The 22,132-nt window shown below is 49.8% G+C and overlaps 1 protein-coding gene across 4 annotated transcripts in view; it reads left to right on the top strand.

Annotated features, from left to right (window-relative positions):
* KDM2B (lysine demethylase 2B) overlaps positions 1-22,132 on the top strand; it is a 121,216-nt gene that overhangs the window by 12,735 nt on the left and 86,349 nt on the right. For all 4 annotated transcript variants that reach the window (XM_079941766.1, XM_079941765.1, XM_079941768.1 and 1 more), the window contains exons 5-6: positions 12,890-13,068; positions 13,356-13,462. In XM_079941766.1, the coding sequence (XP_079797892.1) occupies positions 12,890-13,068; positions 13,356-13,462 (286 nt within the window). The remainder of the gene's footprint in view (positions 1-12,889; positions 13,069-13,355; positions 13,463-22,132) is intronic.

Raw genomic sequence — 22,132 nt, 5'->3', positions numbered from 1 at the left:
AGTAGTTGTGGTGCACAGGCTTGTTGCTCCACGGCATGTGGGATCTTCCTGGACCAGGGCTCAAACCCGTGTCCCCTGCATTGGCAGGCGGATTCTTAACCACTGTGCCACCAGGGAAGTCCCTTTTTTTTTTTAAGATTTTTCTCTTTTTTAAAATAAATAAATAAATAAATAAATTGGCTGCATTGGGTCTTTGTTGCGTGCGGGCTTTCTCAATAGTTGCAGGGAGTGGGGGCTACTCTTCATTGTGGTGCACGGGCTTCTCATTGAGGTGGCTTCTTTTGTTCCGGAGCACGGGCTATAGGTATGCAGTCTTCAGTAGCTGTGGCATATGGGCTCAGTAGTCGTGGCTCCCGGGCTCTAGAGCACAGGCTCAGTAGTTGTGGCACATGGGCTTAGTTGCTCCGCGACATGTGCGGTCCTCCCGGACCAGGGATTGAAACCGTGTCCCCCACATTGGCAGGTGGATTCTTAACCACTGAGCCACCAGGGAAGTTCCTATTTTTAGTATTTTAAGGAACCTCCATATTGTTCTCCACAGTGACTACACCAATTTACATTCCTACCAATGGTGTAGGAGGGTTCCCTTTTCTGCACACCCTCTCCAGCATTTATTATTTATAGACTTTTCGATTCTGGCCATTCTTTCTTTGCAGTATGCGGGCCTCTCACTGTTGTGGCCTCTCCCGTTGCGGAGCACAGGCTCCGGACGCGTAGGCTCAGCGGCCATGGCTCACACAGGCCCAGCTGCTCTGCGGCATGTGGGATCTTCCCGGACCGGGGCACGAACCCGTGTCCCCTGCATAGGCAGGCGGACTCTCAACCACTGTGCCACCAGGGAAGCCCTAATCTCCTCTTCTTATGAGAACACCAGTCTTACTGGATTAGGGGCCACCCTAAAGACCTCATTTTAATTACCTCTTTAAAGACTTTATCTCCAAATACGGTTACTTACTGAGTTACTGGGGGTTAGAAGTTCAACATATAAATTTGGGGGGACACAATTCAGCCCATAACATAAAGGTTCTTTCTGTATTCTGGATGTTAGTACATATTCCAAAATCATCTCCTACTTTTCACACTCTTAAAGATGTCTTTGAACTAACAGACAGTCTTCATTTTAACATAGACCATTTAGCGCTTTCTGGTCCATTAGTTTGTTTTGTGTCTCATAAAATTAAGAAAATTTTGCATACTCTGAGATCACAAAGATATTCATATGTTTTTCTTGAAAAGCTTTGGTGTTTGAACTCTCACATGTACATATGTAGTTCATCTGGAATTGATTTTTGTGCTTGGTATGAGATAGGGGTCAAGATCCTTTCTTTTTCCTATATGGATATCCAGTTGATTAGTACCATTATTGAAGAAACACCCTCTCCCCATGGCACTGCATCAGGTGACTTTGTTGTGAATCAGGTGACTGCATCTGTGTGGGTCTGTTTGATGCTGTAATCTGTGCCCCCCACCCCCTGGATCGCTAGGAGAGTTCATGTAAAAAGACTGGGATATTTTCACATCTATGGGTTGGGAGTTGGGGGGATAGGGAGATTGGGGAAGAGATAATTCTTGCTGTCTCTGAAGGTGCTTTAAACCCTCTGAGAAAACGTATCCATAAAGTACAGTGTCCCCACTCATTGTCTGTTCTTATGTTACTGAGGGTTGGGAGGGCCCATGGCTATGGGGAGACTTGCATATTATCTCTTTACTGTATTTCTGTCTAATGAGGGTACCCAAGCCAACTGATGCTTTCTTTGGCCCCTTTTCTTAAAAAATCTTCATGACAAATCACCTCATTCAGTATTCATTTATTCATCCCATTAGAATAGTAATCACCTATCTTTTACTGTATGTTTACCATATGACCTCATTTTGTCCTCACCAATAATCATAAAGTAAGTGTTATGTTCTGTTTTCCAGATGGGGGATCTGAAGCTCAGAGGGAGCTGCTCACACAGCTAGTGGGCGGTGGAGACAGGATCCAAACCCAGCCCCGGGTGCTTCCGAAGCTCATGCTTTTGCTTTATGACTTCCTACTCTAATCCTAACCCTCCTCCATTCCTTTTTTTTTATAAATTATTTATTTATTTTTGGCACTGGGTCTTTGTTGCTGTGCGGGGGCTCTCTCTAGTTGTGGCAAGCGGGGGCTACTCTTCGTTGCGGTGCGCGGGCTTCTCATTGCGGTGGCTTCTCTTGTTGTGGAGCACGGGCTCTAGGCATGCGGGCTTCAGTAGTTGTGACACACGGGCTTAGTTGCTCTGTGGCATGTGGGATCTTCCCGGACCAGAGCTTGAACATGTGTCCCCTGCATTGGCAGGCGGATTCTTAACCACTGCGCCACCAGTCCATTCATTCTTCACTCACAAATTTACCAGATGTCTGTGTTGTGTCTGGCCCTGCAGGAGGTGCTAAGACTCGTCAGACATGGGCTCTGCCCTTGACTGGTGGTATTTAGGGAGAAGACTAAATTATTACTCCTTAGAAATCAAAGGTAGCTGATTTGTCCCCAGACCTTATTTTTATTTTATTTTTTGGACCCTTTTTTAAAAAAATTTTTATTGGAGTATAGTTGATTTACAAGGTTGTGTTAATTTCAGGTGTACAGCAAAGTGAATCAGTTATATGTATACATATATCCACTCTGTTTTAGATTCTTTTTCTCATATAGGCCATTACAGAGTATTGAGTAGAGTTTCCCTGTGCTATACAGTAGGTCCTTATTAGTTATCTATTTTATATAGAGTAGTGTATATATGCCAATCCCAGTCTCCCAATATATCCTTGCCCCCCCAGACCTTATTATTATTACTAATATTTATTTTTAGTATTTATTTATTTAGGTTGCTCTGGGTCTTAGTTGCAGCAGGCAGGCTCGATAGTTGTGGCATTCAAACTCTTAGTTGTGGCATGAATGTGGGATCTAGTTCCCTGACCAGGGATCAAACCAGGGACCCCTGCATGGGGAGCTCAGAGTCTTAACCACTGCGCCACCAGGGAAGTTCCTAATCTTTTTTTAAAAATTGAAGTATAGTTGACTTAACAATATTGTATTAGTTTCATGTATATAGCAAAGTGATTCATATATATATATACATTTTCCATTATAGGTTATTATAAGATATTGGATATATACACTACCAAATGTAAAATGGATGGCTAGCGGGAACCTGCTGCATATCACAGGGAGATCAGCTCCATGCTTTGTGACGACCTAGAGGGGTGGGATAGGGAGGGTGTGAGCGAGGCTCAAGAGGGAGGGAATATGAGGATATATGTATACTTATAGCTGATTCACTTTGTTGTACAGCAGAAACTAATACAGCATTGTAAAGCAATTACACTCCAATGAAGATTAAAAAAAAATAATAAAAAAACACAAAAAGCAAGATATTGGATATATTTCCCTTTGTTATACAGTAAATCCTTTTTGCTTACTATTTTATGTATAGTAGCTTATATCTGTTAATCCCATACTCCTAATTTGTCCCTCCCTCCGTCCTAGACCTTTTAAAGTTGGTTTAAAATCATAGACTTCAAAAAATTTTAGGGAATTCCCTGGAGGTCCAGTGGTTAGGACTCTGCGCTTTCACTGGCGAGGGTGCAGGTTCGATCCCTGGTTGGGGAACTAAGTCCCGCAAGCCGTGTGGTGCTGCCAAAAAAAAATAATAATAATAATAATAAAAAAATTTAAACTTTGGAAGAGTTTTTAGAACTCGCCTAGTCTTGCTTTCCCATTTCACAGGTGAGAAAAACTGAGGCCTGGAGAGAAGTTACTTGTAAGTTGCCCAGACAGTAGATGGCACATCAGATTCAAACATAGGTTTGAATGTCAGCAGTTGGGAAGTGAAGCTTGTAACAGAATCCAAGAGGAAATGTAGACTTGGGTGGGGTTAAAGATGAGTTCAGTTCTAGACACTTTGAATTTGAGCTCAGTAGTGATGTTAAGGTTGGACAGATATGTGGGGGAGGCATCCACCTGACAGGACAGATAGAAATGCTAGGAGGGGAAGGTACATGAGGTCAGGAGAGCTGAGAATCCCAAGGGAGGAGGGTTTCAGAGGGGTTCAGTTATGTTCTCAGGTATGTATTCTCTCTAAGAGAAATACCCGCCTCATTGATTTGTTCTGTTTCCCTTTTCCTAGAAATCTAGTGCTCTGTAATCAAAATCTTGATTTTGATTGTGCTAGGGGCCTAGGGAAACTGTATTTGCTTCTGTCCATTATTTGCCTAATAGGAATCACTCCCCTGTGGGGTAGCTCCTCAGAGTGTAAATAATAGCGTTAACTACTGTTTACTAAGATCTTGTTATAAGCTGAGAATCTGTCCTATATTTTTTTGTCCAATCACATAAAACCCTATTTATCACTAGCCCCATTAAAAAAAAATAAATTTATTTATTTATTTACTTTTGGCCACGTTGAGTCTTCGTTGCTGCTCATGGGCTTTTCTCTAGTTGCGGCGAGCAGGGGCTATTCTTCGTTACAGCTGAGGGCTTCTCGTCGCGGTGGCTTCTCTTGCTGCGGAGTGCGGGCTCTAGGCACATGGGCTTCAGTAGTTGCGGCGCATGGGCTTAGTTGCTCCGCAGCATGTGGGATCTTCCCAGACCAGGGATCAAACCCGTGCCCCCTGCATTAGGCAGGTGGATTCTTAACCACTGTGCCACCAGGGAAGTCCTTGTCTTGGGGATAATTTTAAAAGTTGAGGGGGTCAGAAGATATTAGTGCTTAGGGAAAGCCTGCAGACCTTTGCAAGCATCCTCTTATTTCACAAAGAGGAAACTGAGGCCTAGATCTGGGAAGCGATTTGTCTCAAGTTGTGCAGTGACTCAGCCCTGTGTCCTCTCTTTCCTGTACCCTTGCACCTTCAATTTGGGACAGCGTTTTCACTAGGATCCCCACTTTTAAGTTTACAAAGTGCTTCCAATAATTGTGTTAAGCCACTAGGGCGGGTCCTATTATCCCCACTTTGCAGGTGAGGAAACAGAGGCCCAGAGCGGTTCAGGGATGTACCTAAGGCCTCACTCCACTGAAGTAGTGGAGCAGTATTTGAACGATGGCCAGTGCTCTTGATAATAAACTCTGGCTCTATGAGGTGGTTGAGGAGATATTCCCAAGGAGCAGAAAAAAACCAGTCCAGAAGCTTGAAGATGATAGAGAACGTTCCAGAACTATGACGTGGGACACTTGTGTGCAGTCTCTGAAGAGCGGGCTCAGTGGGGGTTTGGAGTCAGTGCCCGTGCATGCTTTATGTTGGCCTTCAAGGTGACTTTCCACAGCCTCCTTCCGGCTCTGAGCCCGTGGCTCTTGGAACTGACTGATGGAGCCTTCAAAGCAAGGGCCATGGGGCCACGGATTAATTTCTGCAGCTGGAATTTGTTGGATGTGTGTGTAGCCTGTGAGCTCAGAGAACCCATGAGGAGGGGAGGGGCTGCTGCTGAGCAGGTGGCCTACTTAGGAACTCCAGGCACCGCTCTGATGTGGAAAATTTCTCCTGTAACCCCTTGACTTCAGGAGCCTGAGTTTCAGCGCTGTGGATCCCTTGCAGGCTCCAAAAGGCACCTTGTCCCGTCCCCTGCCCTAGGGGTGGCTGCTCCCCAGGACTTGGAGTACCACATTCCCTTCTTAGCACCCATCTGTCCCTTCTGTCCCTTTGGGCCACTTGCCTCCCGCTCGGAGACCCAGCGCTTATGCCCAGCTCCCCTTTGCCGCCAGTGGCAGACCGGACTGGAACCTGAGAAGATGGAGGCCCGGTGCTTAATCTCCCAGCTCAGCCTGGAAGGGACTGGCAGGCCTCAAGCGTCCCCAGTGACCCCTTGGGCGAGCGTCTCCATCTCTTCCCTCTTCCTTCCTTCTCCTCTGCCCAGTTCATATTTAAGGGATATGATCTGAGTGTTTAAGAACTAGACTACACAACATTGTAAAGCAACTATACGCCAATAAAAAGTACCTAGAAGAAAAACTAGGCTAAAAATCAGTGTGTTGGCCCTGGAAGAGGACCTAAAAATGACCTAACCCAGTGGTTTTCAAAGGGAAATCTCAGGAATCCAGTTCTGAACTCCTACCCCCTTCCCACTTCAGCCTGAGCTGCTTGTTTTTATTTATGTATTTGGCTCTCATCAAAGCTTCTGTTTGAAGGAAGAGATCTGCGGCAATGAAAAAAAAAATTATAAAGGCCGACTTCTTCCTGCCTTTTCATGTGAGGCAGCTGAGGCCTAGAGCAGGGGCAGTCAGGGTTGCTGGGACTAGGGCTCAGTCCAGGGCTCTTGGCGCTGTCCCAGGGCCCTTGAGGCTCCCACTGCTCATTCTGGGGTCTCCTGTGAGCCATCACTGATGGAGAAACAAGCCAGGCACCTGTGCCTCCAGCCTGGCTCTTCAAGTGAGCATAACGAGCCTGGTTGGGGCTGTGGCTTCAGAGCTGAAATTGGTCTCTCTGAGAAGTCCACATGGGGGAGAAAGAGCTCCCTTTCACTTTCTGTCTGATTGGGACCCTCTTCACTTTGTTTTTTGTTTTGTTTTTCTTGTGGTACGTGGGCCTCCCATTGCTGTGGCCTCTCCTGCCGCGGAACACAGGCTCCGGACGCGCAGGCCCAGCGGCCATGGCTCACGGGCCCAGCCGCTCCACAGCATGTGGGATCTTCCCGGCCCGGGGCACGAACCCATGTCCCTTGCATCGGCAGGCGGACTCTCAACCACTGCGCCACCAGGGAAGCCCCCCTCTTCACTTTGTATTCAGAGCCACATGGATATTTCCATACCTGCTTAGTAGCTGGTGGGTAAATGTGTTGCAGACCCTACCATGTGCCAGACATGGTGTTAGCCTCTCTTACATTGAAGGGCCCGTTTTACAACTAAAGACCGTCCAAGTCTAGAAAGGGTAAGTGAGTCCCTGAAGCCATAGAGCTAGTAACAGCTGGAATTTATAAAAATACTTCTGATTGGAGAGGATTTTGAAAAGTAACAAGAGTAGACAGACGGGGTGGAGTGGTGGTGGTGGGATGAATTGGGAGATTGGGATTGACATGTATACACTCATATGTATAAAGTAGATAACTAAGAGAAAAAAATTCTATTAGATCACAAAATCTAAAAAAAAAAGAATAGACAAAGTATAATGAACTTCTGTGTACCCATCATTCAGCCCCAATACCCATGAATCTGTGGTCTTGCCCCTTCCGTCCCCCCATCCCCTTCCTCTTTTTGTGCAATGTTTGAAGCGTATTGAGACATCATGCCATTTCATCCCCAAAGTTTTCAGTACATAGTTCTAAATGTATATAGTATAGTTGATTTACAAGAGCAGGGGTTTTTAAAAACGTAATCACAATAGCATTATCATACCTAGCCTTTTTTTTTTTTTTTTCCTCAAAAAGCTTCATTGTTCCCATTTGGCCCAAGGCTTGGGAGAGGGCTCCAAGGTGGTTAGAAAGCTGCCCACTGGCTGCATTGAGAGGCTTCAGGCAGAAGCCCTGACACCAGAGGGTCTCTTCAAAGGCTGCTTCAAAGTCTCCTAGTCCTGCTTGAGGGTGAGCGTGTCAAAGAGATCCTGGCCCGGACCAGCCAGCCTGCGGAGGTCAGTCAGGTGGTCACCCATCTTCTTGATGAGTTTCACCTCCTCACTTAGGGAGTGGCTCCGGGGAGTCACAGAGGTGGGGGGCTGCATGGCCAGAACTCAGGGCATACAAATCCAGAAGGGCCTGGTTCAGGTTCTCCATGAGAATGGTGGCTTCCGTAGCGTCCTGGGTTTTACCCCACTCATCTTGGGGTGGCTTCTGCACGCTGGTTTTGCGTTTTCAAGAGGTGCTTGGTGCCCTCGTGCTTTTCCTCTGCCAATTCGTGGAAAAAGTGGCCCACGCCCTCCAGAGTCACCCCCTGGCACATCGTCACCGTTGAAATAGAAGCCCAGAGAGAGGTAGGTGTAGGAGGCCCTCAGATGCATGTTTACCAGGCGGTTGATGGCAGCCTCCACTGCGGTGGAATATTTCTGACGCATCCGGGAGCTCACAGTTGATCGGTAATAAGGAGCTAAGCGCAAAAAATGATGTTGGCTGGTCCTGGAGGCCCCTGATGCCTGAGTGGTTCGTTCTGAAGGTTACCACTGGAAAAATGGCTGGAGGGTGGTTGGAGGCTGGGGAAATGGGCGTCCCTGGGTCTTTTCCTTCCAAACATTGTTGAAGCAAGAGACGGATGCTCAGGACCATGGAGTGCACTCTCACACCTAGTCTTTTAAAAACTAGGAACCTTAAAAACTAAGGAATTTAAAAAATTCCTTAAAATGAGTAAATATCCATATACATTGTTCAAATTTCCAGTTGTTTCATATATAGCATAAATGTTACTTTCTTTTTTAAAAATATTTATTTATTTATTTAGGCTGCACCAGGTTTTTAGTTGTGGCATGCGGACTTCTTAGTTGCATGCATGCTGTCTAGTTCCCCGACCAGGGATCCAGCCTGGGCCCCCTGCATTGGGAGTGCGGAGTCTTACTCACTGGACCACCAGGGAAGTCCCTACTTTGTTTTTAAAGTGGTCTTTATTTATTTATGGCTGCATTGGGTCTTCGTTGCTGCGCGCGGGCTTTTTCAGTTGCGGTGCGCGTGGGCTACTCTTGGTTGCGGTGCGCGGGCTTCTCACTGCGGTGGCTTCTCTTGTTGCGGAGCACGGGCTCTAGGCGCGCAGGCTTCAGTAGTTGTGGCTCATGGGCTCTAGAGCGCAGGCTCAGTAGTTGCGGCGCACGGGCTTAGTTGCTCCGCGGCATGTGGGATCTTCCTGGACCAGGGATCCAACCTATGTCCCCTGCGTTGGCAGGCGGATTCTTAACCACTCTGCCTCCAGGGATATCCCCCTACTTTTTTTTTTTTAACAGTTGTATGAGTCAGAGTGTAAATAAGGGTCTTGCATTGTGATTGGTTGAGGTGCCTTTTCAGTCTCTTATTAATAATCTCTGGGCTCTCCCTCTATCTCCCATTGGATTGTTTGACCTGTAGAATTTTTCATTGCCTGGATTTTGCCTTGGAGTAGCTTAACATGCTCTTCCATTCTCTGTTGTTTCTGTAAATTGGTAGTTGGATATAGATGCTTGATCAGATTCACAGTCTGTCTCTCTCACTCATTCATTCATTAGTTCATTCATTTTATTCTGACTGCCTCATAGATCCATCAGGAGGCACATGTTAGGTTCTCTCTCTCCCTCTCTCTCTCTCTCTCTCTCTCTCTGTTGTTAGCAGTCATTGATGTCTATTTCCATTATTTTATCAGGGGCTGCAAAGTGGTGATGGTCTAATTAATTCTGTCATTCCTCCCCCCGCCCACCCCCATTTTTGGGGGGGGGGGGCCATGCCATGCTGCATGCAGGAATCTTAGTTCCCCAGTCAGGGATCTGATTAAACTTGTGCTTCCTGCAGTGGAAGCACAGCGTAACCTTTTTTTAAAAAATATTTATTTATTTATTTATTTGGCTACTCTGGGTCTTAATTGCGGCACGCGGGATATTTAGTTGCGGCATGCAGGCTCTTAGTTGCCGCATGCAGGATCTAGTTCCCTGACTAGGGATCGAACCTGGGGCCCCAGTATTGGGAACGTGGAATCTTAACCACTGGACCGCCAGGGAAGTCCCTCCTTTGCCATTTATTGGCTGGAATATATTTATGGAGAGAAACTTTTCCTCAACTGCTGTTTGCTTCAGAGCTGGCCTTTATCTCAGATTCGTCAGACTCCTAAGCCAACGGTCACTTCAATCCGTATTGTTCTGCTTCCCTAGGAAGTGTGCTAATGTTCCTGCATTTCTCATCCTCACCTGTGGGCTGGAACCCAGTGGGGTTGAATCGGGTTACTGGTGCACTTGCGTTTCCCTGGAGGTTTATGGAGCCCAGGCACCCAGAAGAACCGACTTCCCTTCCTCCTCCCTCTATTCCCACTCCAACTCCTCCCACCAGCTGAGGCTTCCAGGACACCTGGGGAGCCGGATGGAGCTCCCTGCACACCGAGGAAGCTATTCTTAGAAGCGCTCCAGATACAGCCCCTCGGCCTCTCCCACCCCCAGGCCTCTGCCCTCCTGTCCTGCTCAGCCCCAGCTGCTCCTCACGGCTCTAACCACTCTAAGTCCTGACTTCCCTTTTTGGCTGAGGGTGGGGCAGGCCGAGGTGGGTCAACTGGGGACCTGTACCTGGCTAGGAGCAGAGTGGGGCGAGGGTGCACAGGGAGCCCTGGGGATTGTGTTGGGGAGAGGGGGTCTGGAAACCTTGTTAGTGCTCAAAAAAGTAAAAAACAGGCCTTTTCTACCCACATCCTTCTTCTGTTCAGGAGAAGAATTGCGTTAAAAAAAAATTTATTGAGGTGAAATTTACATAACATAAAATTAATCATTTTCCCGTTTTCTTTTTTTAAAAAAAATATTTATTTATTTTGGCTGCGCCAGGTCTTAGTTGCAGCATGTGGGATCTTCGTTGCGGCCTGCGGGATCTTTAGATGTGGGCATGTGGGATCTTTTAGTTGCGGCATGCAGACTCTTGGTTGCAGCACGTGGGTTCTTTTAGTTGCAGCATGCAGACTCTTAGTTGCGGCATGCAGGATCTAGTTCCCTGATCAAACCCGGGCCCCCTGCGTTGGGAGCGCAGAGTCTTACCCACTGGACCACCAAGGAAGTCCCAAAATTAATCATTTTAAAATGTACAGTTCAGTGGCATTTAATACATTCACAGTGTTATGCAACCATACCGTCTGCTGGTTCTAAAACATTTTCAACACCCCGAAAGGAGATTCACACCCCTTAGCAGTCACTCCCATTCCCTCACTCCCAGCCCCTGGCAACCACTCACTTACTTTCTGTCTCTGTGGATTTGCCTATTCTGGACATTTCATGTGAATGACATCATGCAACATGTGACCATTTGTGTCTGGCTTCTTTCCCTTAGCATCATGTTTTTGAGGTTTATCCATGTGGTAGCATGTATCGCTACGACAGATCTTCCTCGACTTATGATGGGATTACATCCCAATAAACCCATTGTAAATTGTAAGTTGAAAATGCACGTAATACACCTAAGCTACCAAACTTCATAGCCTCACCTCGCCTACCCTAAATGTGCACTTACATTAGCCTACAGTTGGACAAAATGATCTAACACAAAGCCTATTTTTTAATAAAGTGTTGAAAAGCTCATGCAATATATTGAATACTGTACTGAAAATTAAAAAACAAAATGGCTGTAAGTGTTTCGGTTGTTTGTGATTGTGGTTGACTGGGAGCTGCGGCTCCTTGCAGCTGCCCAGCATCACAAGAGAAGATCATATCACTAGCCCGGGAAAAGATCGAAATTCAGTATTCCAAGTACAGTTCTATTGCATGTGTACCGTTTTTGCACCATCTTAAAGTCAGAAAACCTAGGTTGAACCATGGTAAGTCGGGCTCCATCTGTACTCTCCTTTTTATGGCTGAATAATTTATATTTTTTATTAGGTATGTTTTAAGTGGATAGGAGACTTTTGAAAGAAAAAAATATTTTTTAGAAAAACCAACTTTGTTGGTCATTTAGTGCCTAGTGTTTTTGTTTAATAACAGCTTTACTGAGTTATAATCCACATACCATACAATTCACCCATTTAAAGTGTACAAGTCAATGGTTTTTCATTTGTTCACAGAGTTTGTGCAGTCATTGCCACAGTCAATTTTAGAACATTTCCATCGCCCCTCATAACCCGCCCCCCATCCCCCCCATTAGCCATCCTGATTATGTTTTAAGATGGTAAGTGGTCAGTCCTTTTGGACTGACTGGCAGAGATTTAACTGGCTCTGATTTCCCACCATGTCACTTTCTCCACCTGTAATTATAAATGAAATTGGCCAGTTAGGTAACACTTCCTACTTGCAGGCACTTCTCAAGAATGTTTCATGTACATTATCTCATTTAAGTCACAGGACAACCCCATAGGTTGGCTGCCATTTTTGTCCCATGTTACAGATGGGGGGAAACTGAGAGATGCTAAGAGGTCTGAGGTCCAGCTGGGGTTCAAACCCACAAAGTCTTAGCCTAACCACTGTATTGTACTGATGGGGCAGCTGAGCTCCAGGCCTTTAATGCCGACTTGCACCAGCCTCTAGGGCTGTGATTCCCATCACCTACCTGCTCAGCAAATCCCCTTCCTCAGGGGGCTTTGCAGATGGAACCCTGAGCAAGGTGAGGGAGGAGAGACAGGAGGAGAGGCAGGGGAGGTGGAAGGCTGGAGGCCAGCCAGAAAGCGGAGGGAGCTTGGGGGCTTGTTCTCTTCCCCTCCCCCACTCTAACATAGCAGGTTCTCTGACAGGTGGGCTTTCCAGAACAGCTGAGCAGAGCCCACCTGTTCCAGGAGGCCTGGTAAGGAAGGAGCCGGCCCTGCCCAGAGCATGACCAGAATTTCCAGGAAAGTTCAGGGATGCCCCCTGGTGGATTTGCACTCCTGACTCAAAAACAAAGCGGTTCTCCAAGGCTTCCCTGAATCTGTGGGGTGACGAGCCAGCCACTGAAGGCGGGGATCATTTTTCAACCTTAGCCTGTGATCAAGATTCAGTATTGCAGAGGGCAGAGGTGGGGGTTGGGGGTTAAGAATTAAGAACCTGGGTTCTAGCATAAGATGGAATTGGCTTCAAATCCCAGCTCTGCAGCTCGGTAACTGAGCATTTTGGGGCAAGTTAGTTGTGGTGGAGGGAAGCAGATGGACTGGGGAGGGATTCGTTTTAAGATTGGAGAGTGACTTGGTGAGGAAAACTGATAGGACCAGGTAACTGAGCAGACAGGGCGTAGGGTGAGGCATATGGGGGATGCTAGGGCGGGGCAGGTTTAGTTTTACGGGGCCTCCCAAGTAGGATCTGCACCCCCAGCTGGCTGGAGCCACCAGCCTGTGGATTCTGCCCCCAGGTAGCCGGCGGTTGGTGGATGTGATGGACGTGAACACCCAGAAAGGCACGGAGATGAGCATGTCCCAGTTTGTGCGGTACTATGAGACGCCCGAGGCCCAGCGGGACAAGCTGTACAACGTCATCAGCCTTGAGTTCAGCCACACCAAGCTGGAGCACTTGGTCAAGCGTCCCACCGTGGTAGGCGCCCCCCCACCCCCGCCCCGGCTGCAGTCCCCTCCCCGGCCAGCACTTGGTCAAGCGTCCCACCGTGGTAGGCGGCCCCCCCCACTCGGCTGCGGTCCCCTCCCCGGCCACCCTCCGCCTCCTCATCTTGCGCGAGCGAGCCAGCCTGCCAGCCTGCGCTGGCCCAGGGGGAGGGCGGGAGGCGTTTGGAAGCAGGGAGGAGGGTTGAGGTGTGGTGATGGGGTCCAGCTTAAGGGCACTCGGAGCCAGGAAGCGCTGACGGTGGCCTGGCTGGATTTCAGGTAGACCTGGTGGACTGGGTGGATAACATGTGGCCCCAGCACTTGAAGGAGAAGCAGACGGAAGCCACGAATGCCATTGCAGAGATGAAGTACCCGAAAGTGAAGAAGTAAGACTGCCTGGCTGGTGGCGGGACCTGGGAGGGGGTGGCTTTCAGCCTTGTGGGGGGCAGGGGCTGGAAGTGAGCCTGGGCTGAGACCACGGCCCTGCGGGGTCGCTGCTGGGACGTGAGGGCTGGGGGTCCTTGGTGTGGGCAGGTTGGCATCTTGCTTCCCTGGAATGCAGGGGCTCTGCATTCTGCTCCGGGTCTGGATTCTCCATCCAGATAGTTCTTTGGCCTCCCTGCCAGCTCTCCCTGGGGGGATGTGATCTGAAGAGGAGGAAGAGTAATGGGAACCATGTCTGTGTGCATCTGTGTGTGCGTGTGTGTGTGTGCACGTGCGTGTGTGTATGTGTACTTGTCAAACATTCGTTTTCTCCCTCCAAGTGACAGCGTGTCCTGGGAGTGGATTTTTAGGGGTCCGCCACGGACCCTTTACTTTTGACAAGGGCTGGGTAGGGGTCTGGTATTTTTTGCTTCCCGCTGTTGAGACCTGGGACCTCTGATTGAGAAGAACCTTTCCTGAAAAAAGCCAGGGGCCACTTCCTCACCAGACATTCCTTAGAGAGACGGTGCCCTCTAAGCGGGAGGTTGGTGGTGGGCTGGGAAGGTGGCCACATCTAATTGGAGGGACATCACTACATGTGGTGTGACCATCAAGTCCTGAGACTGATTATTTAACATGGGCAGAGGTAGCTACGAGCACCTTCCATGTTCTAGGACTTGCGTGGCGGACCCTTGGGATGAGAAAGTCACCTTGGGGCCCGTACCATCTCAGGCCCTCTGTGTTTCCATCTTCAAAATGAGAAGGAGATGCTGGTGGTCCAGGCAGAACTATTGCTTTGGGCTTCCTAGAAGAGTTGGCTCTGGTGACTCCAAATCCATTAGTACCTCTCTGCTCAGCCCCACTGCCAGGAGTGACCCCAGGAGCTTAAAGGCTGTGAACTTTTCATTCACTCAGCCCTTCATTCAGCGCATATTGAATGCAAACTCTGTGCCAGGCTTTGTAAGGGAGGCCAGCATGCTGGCCCTGGGCTTCTCAAGGTTTTGCTTTCAAGCTCTCTCTCTCTTTAATTACCTCTCAGACATTTTTTTCTACCCTCAAAGCTGAAGCTCCTTACACCCCTTGGATCTGGGCTGCCTCAAAGGGAAAGATTGGGCTCAAGGAGGGGTTGGTAGGAAGGTTTTCAATTCTGTTTTGTTCCGATCCGATCACATCAAAACTTATGGAGCCCTTGGAACAGGGAAGTAAAAGATGAACAGGACTAAAAGCCCCTACCTTCTGGAGAATGTGCCATTAACATGAGGGTAAGGTGCAGCTCTCATCCTAGGCAGAGGGAAACAGGTTCCCAGAAGGAAAATGGGGAGAGAAGGAATCCTTTTGGGCTGCTGGCATCAGGAAATCATCTTGGAGAGGATATTGACCTGGGCTTTAAAGGACAGAGGAGATGGGACGGGAGTTGGGGAGGGATGGCAGTAGGCAAGTGCCAAGGTCCTCGATGGAATCACGGAGGCAGAGCTTGAGGAAAGAGTGTGAGATTCAGATTAGTGAGAGGCAGATCCTGACCCTCGTTGACTGAGTGATTGATTGATTCAGCCTATAAACTGAACATCTGATTGGTGTTGGGCACCGGGAATAGAGCAGGGAGAAAACCAGATGAGCTCCCTGCCCTCATGGAGCTTACAGTCTATTCAGGAGACATGTTAATCCAACAGTCAGAGAAACAAATGGAAATTTGCAGCTGTGATGAGGCCACAAGGCGGAGACCCTCGGTGCTATGGGAGCGTGTACCAGGGGATTCACTGGGTTAGGGAGGGCAGGGCAGGCCACCCTGAGCTGCAGTCTAAAGGGGAGAAGAGCTACTTAAGTGAAGAGGCCTGGGAAGAGCTTTTCTGGCTGTGTGCAGAGAGCCTGGAATGGTGGGGAGGGCTGGGGACAGGACGGGGCTGAAGGACTTGCCAAAGAAAGGCCAGTGGGGCTGGAGCAGATCAAGGGAAGGTCAGTGGTGCAGGATGCGGGGTGGGTCAGGCTGACAGGGCCTGACAGTGTCATAGTAAGATGTCTGTATTTCTCCTAAGAGCAGTCGGAAACCTCTGAGATTTTAAGCAGAGAGAGGTATGTGTTCAGATTTGTATTCTGCAAATTCTGCAGCTGCCGTGTGGATTGAAGGAGGTGGGGGCAGACTGGTATGAGGAACCACTGCATCATCTAGATGAGGGTTAGAGGAGAGCACAGGACAAACAGGGCATGTATTTAGGAAGGTAAAATAGACAGCCTTGGGTGACAGATTTCAATTAATATCTACTTTGTCTCTCTGAGATATTCAGTATTCTACACTTTATTGAAAGATTCCTTTAAATAGTAAGTTCTGTTAATACGTTGAGAATTCTATCTAATTACCAGAAAAAGGCTCACACACAATTTTCTAGAACCACATGTCTTGGACATATTGGTTGGACTATGTGGCAAATAGATTTACAAACCCTGTCAGTGGCCGTGGGAACTTGTTATAGGATTTGAACCTTGTTAGGAAGGAAATTGTCACCTTGGAAGTGGTCCACTTTGTTCGGCTGAAAAGAATGCTGATTTCAGTTAATAAGCAAGGTAAAAATCCCATGATGATGAAGTCCTCTGGGATCATAGAATGGTTCTTTGGAATTTAATTAAAACGACACTTTCTAGAAATCACAGAGCCTCCATGCTGGAGGTGCCTGGAGAGTGGAGACAGCTGAAGGGCCACCTGAACTGAAGGTTTGCAGGGGGGACGAGAGGAGGGTTACAAACCCATGACTGACTTCTCCCTGGTTCCAGGATTTATGTCGTTTGATCATGGTGAGGGGGTTAGGAATTTTAATGGGTTTTGGTTCAGTTATTTAAGACAAGGGGTGGAGACAGTTGTCGAAGGGGTAGTTGCAACTTTGTGGGAGACAAAGATTTCTAAAGAGTATACTAGTGTGGGAATTCCCGGGCTGTCCAGTGGTTAGGGCTTGGTGCTTTCACTGCTGTGGCCCAGGTTCGATCCCTGGTTGGGGAACTGAGATCCCACAAGCCACATGGCGTGGCCGAAAAAAAAAAAAAACAAGAAAAAGAAAGAGAGTATACTAGTTACCTCTTGCTGCATTTACTTTGTATTTTGTGCAAGACACTCTTCTAAGTCGTTGGTAGAATACAGTGAATAAACAAAGTCCCTCTTCTCATGGAGCTTGTATTCTGGCTGGGAGAAGAGACAGGCCAGCAAACAAGTGAATAATATAATTTAGGAGGTGATAAGTGTCATGAAGAAGCAGGATAAAGGGAAAAGATGATGACAGGGTAGGCTGAATATCAGCTGTGCCAATGCATTTCTGCCACGGCCTCCCCCCAACCCTGCCCCTAATTGCTGCCCCACAGAAATGTTTTGGCTGTACAGAATTATTTGTCTTGGAAAATTCCATAATCGTACAAACAGTGACAATGATTTGGAAGTACCCCTGTATTAGTTGTTTACTGCTGCATAACAGATTACCCTAAAACTTCACAACTTAAACAAATTTATGTCTTAGCATCAGCTCACAGCTTCTGTAGGGCAGGAATCTGGGTGTGGCTTAGCTGGGTGATTCTGGCTCAGAGTCCTGAATGAGCTTGTGTCAGAACTTAGACCTGGGGAGTTCCCTGGCTGTCCAGTGGTTAAGACTGTGCTTTCACTGCCGAGGGCCCAGGTTCAATCCCTGGTCGGGAAACTAAGATCTCACAAGCTGTGCGGCACGACAAAACAAAACAAAACCCAAAACTTAGGCCTGGGCCTCAGTTCTTCACTATGTAGGCCTCTTCATAGGGCTGCTTGAGTGTCCTCATGACATGGCAGCTTCCTGCCCTCCGCCAGAAATGGTTTGAGAGAGAGCAAGGAGGAAGCCACAGTGCCTTTTATAACCTAATTTTGGAAGTCACATACTGTTTACTTCTGCCATATTATAGTAGTTAAAAGCAAGTCACGAAGTCTAGCCCACACTCAAGGGAGGGAAATTTGGCCCTGTCTCTGGAAGGGGTGGGGAGCTCTCAAAGACTTTGTGGACAGGTTTTAAAACCTCTGCAATCTCCTGGGTCTATGACATGGGCACACCTTTTTCACTTAGGACCGTTGGGTATTTTAACACATTCCAGAAAGAAATTAGTGAGTCTTTTCTGTTCTCACCTGCTCCTGTAGCCCACTGGGCTTGCAGAAATGAGGTTTGCTGGTGTATTAGAGATATACAGTGGACTGAAAGAGCTCAAAAGCCCAGCCAAAAGGGGATCCCGTGTAAAGCCTACATTTGGCCCCCCAAAATTGAAAATTGACTGCATTTTCTTCCCATGTGCTTTCTGGGGGTACGCAGCTGAACCAGGATGAAGACAGGCACTGGGATGAGCAAGTTTCGGGGCTGCCTCTGTCACTCCCTGAGCTATGGCAAAGCTTTTATCTCCTCTTAGAGACTCAGTTTTCCCTCCACAAAGCGGTGATCCTGTCATCCCTGCCCTGCCTCCCTCCATGATGTGGGGAAGATGGAGCCTGCAGTGGATGTGAAATGTGGTTGGGATAAGATGTTTGTCTACGTGGCCTCCTGTAGACACACAGGGGCTGCAGCTGCCATTGGAATCCTGGCATCCTCTGCTTTTTAATCTACCTTCCCTCGCGTTTGCATAGGGCATCTCTACAGCCGGTATTTAATATTTACCGGCTCACTCTCATCAACCGCGTTTGCTGGCATCATAAATGATCGTCCCTGTGTAATGTATCACATAGAGAAACTGACCTAGAGAGGCTGCTGATGTCACATGTGGGCCACGCCCCGGGCCCTGGTCTCTGGATTCCTGGCTTTTCCCTTCTACCTCGAAAAGAAGAACAAAGAGAGCCAGCCTTTCCTGTGGTGCCATGTATGGCCCCAGGTGCTGTGTTAGACCCTTAGCACCCAGATCTCAATGATACTGGAAGCAGGTTACTATCCCCATTTAACAGACAAGGAAGCTGGAAATCATAGTGGTTCAATGCAGTAATGGATAGAGCAGCTGAGTGTAAGACAGTAGGGGCTGGTGTGGCTCTGGATAACTGGAGAGGCAGCCTTTAAAAAACATTTTTTTTAAACGAGTGCTGGCCAGACCAAGCATATCTAGGGCAGGTGAGTATAAGACAGTAGGCAGACCAAGCATATCTAGGACCTGGTTTGGTCTGTAAGGGCCACCAGTTAGAGGGCCCTGACTAGTTTTAACAAATGAGATGCTGAGATCCAGAGGGGGGAAAGGATTTGGTCCCATGTCACATAGCTGGTTAGAATAATTATAGGGCTGTTGCTGGGCACTGCACTTACACAGATGAATCTGGTGTGGTCCCTACTCACAAGGATCTGGGCATTTGTGACTTAAAAAGTAATATGGGGGAGTTCCCTGGTGGTCTAGTGGTTAGGATTCGGTGCTTTCACTGCGGAGGCCCGGGGAACCAATCCCTGGTCGGGGAACCATCCTGCCTGCTGCGTGGTGCAGCCAAAATAAAAAATAAAAAAAAAAGAGAAAAGTAATATGTCTCCCATGTGGACAGCCTGATCCTGTTGTCAGGGCCTTCTCCTCTCTGAGTTCATTTAATTCAATGACTGGTGCTCAAATCCAAGGTCGGGGATTGTCTTTGTCATTACTATCTTTTCTTTTAAATAGGCAAAGCATACATAAGGTAAAAAATTCAACCAATTCCAGGGAGTTTACAGTTTAACCTCACAGCAGGCCATCAGGGAGGTACTAATGGGTGAGCCATCCAGTAAATGACACAAGGAAGCAACACCCTGGGCCAGGGCGTTGACCACCTTTAAATGGCTTAATGTTCAGTTCCCTAAAATGGAGATTATTAGGTTGTTTTAAGGATAAAATGGTATCATGCCTGTAAGCAGATATTATTATGAGCACTTGATAATTGGAACCTATTAATTAATAATGCTGGGTAGCCCAGGGAATGGGATTTGGCCAAAGAATCGAGAAGTTTGATTTCTGCCCCTGCAGACACCATACCACCATCTCCTGGCCCCCCTTGTGGTTTATGGGGGAAGGGTGGGATGGGAAGAGGGCTGTGGTCCTGATGAGCGTGCCCTGGAGGGGGGACTTCTGATGTGAGCTGGACTGACTTCTTCAGTTAGTGGTTGAGCTTTGGCTGTAACCTGCACACTCTGCTTCTTGAGATCTTGGGATTTACCAGGGACACCTGGGGAGAAGGGCTGAGAAACTCTGAGACAGGCTGCTTGGGTAAGCACCCCACTACGAGGGTAGTGATCAGGGTGAGTCACCACCTCTGAGCCTGTCTTGCTTTCTCATCTGTAAAATGGGTACAGTCCCGCAAATGACCTTACAGGGCTGTTGTGAAGATTGGATTAAGTAATCAAAGTGTTTATCTCAATGAATTGCCACAATAGTTCTATGATGTGGGGTTACACAGCTCCTAAGGGGGCAGGTAGGGGCAGGCGCAGGAAAGAGCATCTTAGATTGCAGAAGAACGTCAGGTCACCTCCCTGCCCCCAGGGCAAGGAAGCTGCTGAGAGAGGGGAAGTGGTTGTCCAAGGTCACAGCTAGTCTGTTTTAGGGCCAGAGCCGCATCCCTGATCTCTGGGCTGCCATACCCGGCATCAGACAAGCCCTCCACCCCCTGGCACTGGTCCTTTCTATAGCTTTGCCCCGAGGGGTGCGTTTCAGGAAGGTGGTTTTGCTGGGTCGTCGCCTTCAGCAGCAGGACGGCGTCCACCCTCCCTGAAAACGGGCGTGCGGGAGTCCCCGAGCGCCTGCCAGTAGAACGGAGGTGGGGAGAGCTACCCTCGTGCCCCCACCCAGCCCGGGCGAGGGGGCGGCCGTGGGCGGCGGCGTCCCCTGGCGCTGGTCGGGCGCGCTTCCCTGTCGCAGCCGCGGCCTCCCTCCGCCTCCCTGGCAGCCGCCGTGCCGCGCGGGTGTTCAGTTTCTGAGCGGGGATGAGCGCAGGCTGCGCCCGGCTCCCCGAGAAAAGAACGAAGCGAGCGAGGGCTCCGCGGTCCTCGACAGGGGCCTGGCAGCACCGTGGAGGGGGCTCGGCTCTGGTCGCCGGGGCCGGACGAGTGTCGAGCCTCAGCCGCCAAAGGGGACGCCCGGGAGCCGCGCTGCAGTCGAGAGTAACCGCGGGCGGGGCTGGGCGGGCGTTCCTGCGCTGCGCCCCGCGGGCCCCGGGCTGCCCGGGAGCCCCTCACTCCTTCGGGGCGCACCGGGGCGGGGTGTGGGTTGCCTCCCTCCCGCGGGCTGCACGGCCGGCGTCACGGAGCCGCTCTTTGTGTCTCCCGGGGCTGCGCGTAAGTGTGTAGCGTGTGTGCACGCGCGCTCGGCGCCTCCAGCCCGGTCACCCGGTGCCAGCTTTCCAGGTCCCCCCGCCAGACCTTTGCCCGAGGGGACGCCGCCTGGGCTGCCGGGGGAGTTTCGCTAAGTTGGAGGGAAAAGGGCGGGGTGGGGCTGCCCCGCCTCCCAGACCCGAGGCAGCGCCCCAAAGTTGGTGCTGCAGGTGCAGCGCCCCCTCCTACCACGCTCCTCCCCAGCCAGCCCCGGCCTTGGGAGGTGGGAAGCCCCCAAAAGCTTAGGTCGCGGGTGCGGGGTTTTCAGGCGCCAACTTGGAGGGTGTCCTACACAGATGCCGCCTGCGCCGTGAGTGGGGGTGTCGAGGGGCGCGGCTTTCCGGGCAGGGGGCGGCCGAGGCGGAAACCAGGCCGGCTGGCCGGCCGCGGTGAGAGCTTAGCGGCCGTGGCACCGAGCCGGGGTGCCCATGTGACTGCGGTGTGCTTTGGAAGAGGAAGCTGTTAGAGGTCAGTGCAAAGGCGTCACGCCAGAGCGAGCGAGAAGCAGGAGTGAGGGGGGAAACGCGGAATGAGTGCGGGGCAGGCGAGGAGGCAGGCGGGGTGACGGCTGCAGGGGCCCGGGACAAAAGCCGCCCCGTCCCAGCTCCCCTGGCCACCCTAAAGCGTGCACTTGCCCGGCAGGAGGGGCGGTCCAGGCCTGGCAGCCAGGAAATGAGGGACATGGGAGGAGGGGCCTTTCATGGAAAGGCGGGGCTGGAAGTGTCTCCCCCAAGCTCCGAGGGGCCTCGGAGGGTGCTGGAGGGTGACTGGGAGGGCAGAGCAGACGCAGGCTCAACTTGGAGAACTTTCCCTTGTACGCAGCAGCCGCAGCTCGCAGGGATTCCGTTTCCGCGTGTGCTGGGGAGGCTGGAACTGCGGCAGGAGATTGGCAGGTTGAAGGTGGACGACCTGTTTGGCCAGGACGACCTGTTTGGGGAGACTTGGGTCCTGGAGCCCAAGAACCCAAGAGCCAAGCTCCTCTCCTTTCTGCTTTGGGCCCCTGGGTGGGTATCCAGCTGCAGACTGAAGGAAGCACCTCGCCTTTCTCCACCCCACAAACACTTAAATTGTTTCCTCCAGACTGTGTTCTGCTCAGGCCTGGAGGAGGTGGAAACCAAGGTTAGATTAAAGAAAGAGAAGAAGAAAACCGAGAGGAAGAGTGGTTTTAGGAAAATGAGGACTAATATTTTGAAGTGGTGCTTGGAGAGAAGAGGCCGGCGTGGTCCATGGGGGTGGGGTGGACTAGGGCTTTAGCAGGCCCCCTACCCCTCCAGTTCCTTGGAGAGAAGAGAATCACCCAGGCCTTCAGAGTGGGGACCTGGCTTGGGTGGGCCGGGA

This window comes from Stenella coeruleoalba (assembly GCF_951394435.1).
Source record: "Stenella coeruleoalba genome assembly, chromosome: 14".
NCBI lineage: Eukaryota > Metazoa > Chordata > Mammalia > Artiodactyla > Delphinidae > Stenella > Stenella coeruleoalba.
Note: the sequence above shows the minus strand (reverse complement) of the source record. Positions and strands in the feature narration are given on the sequence as shown.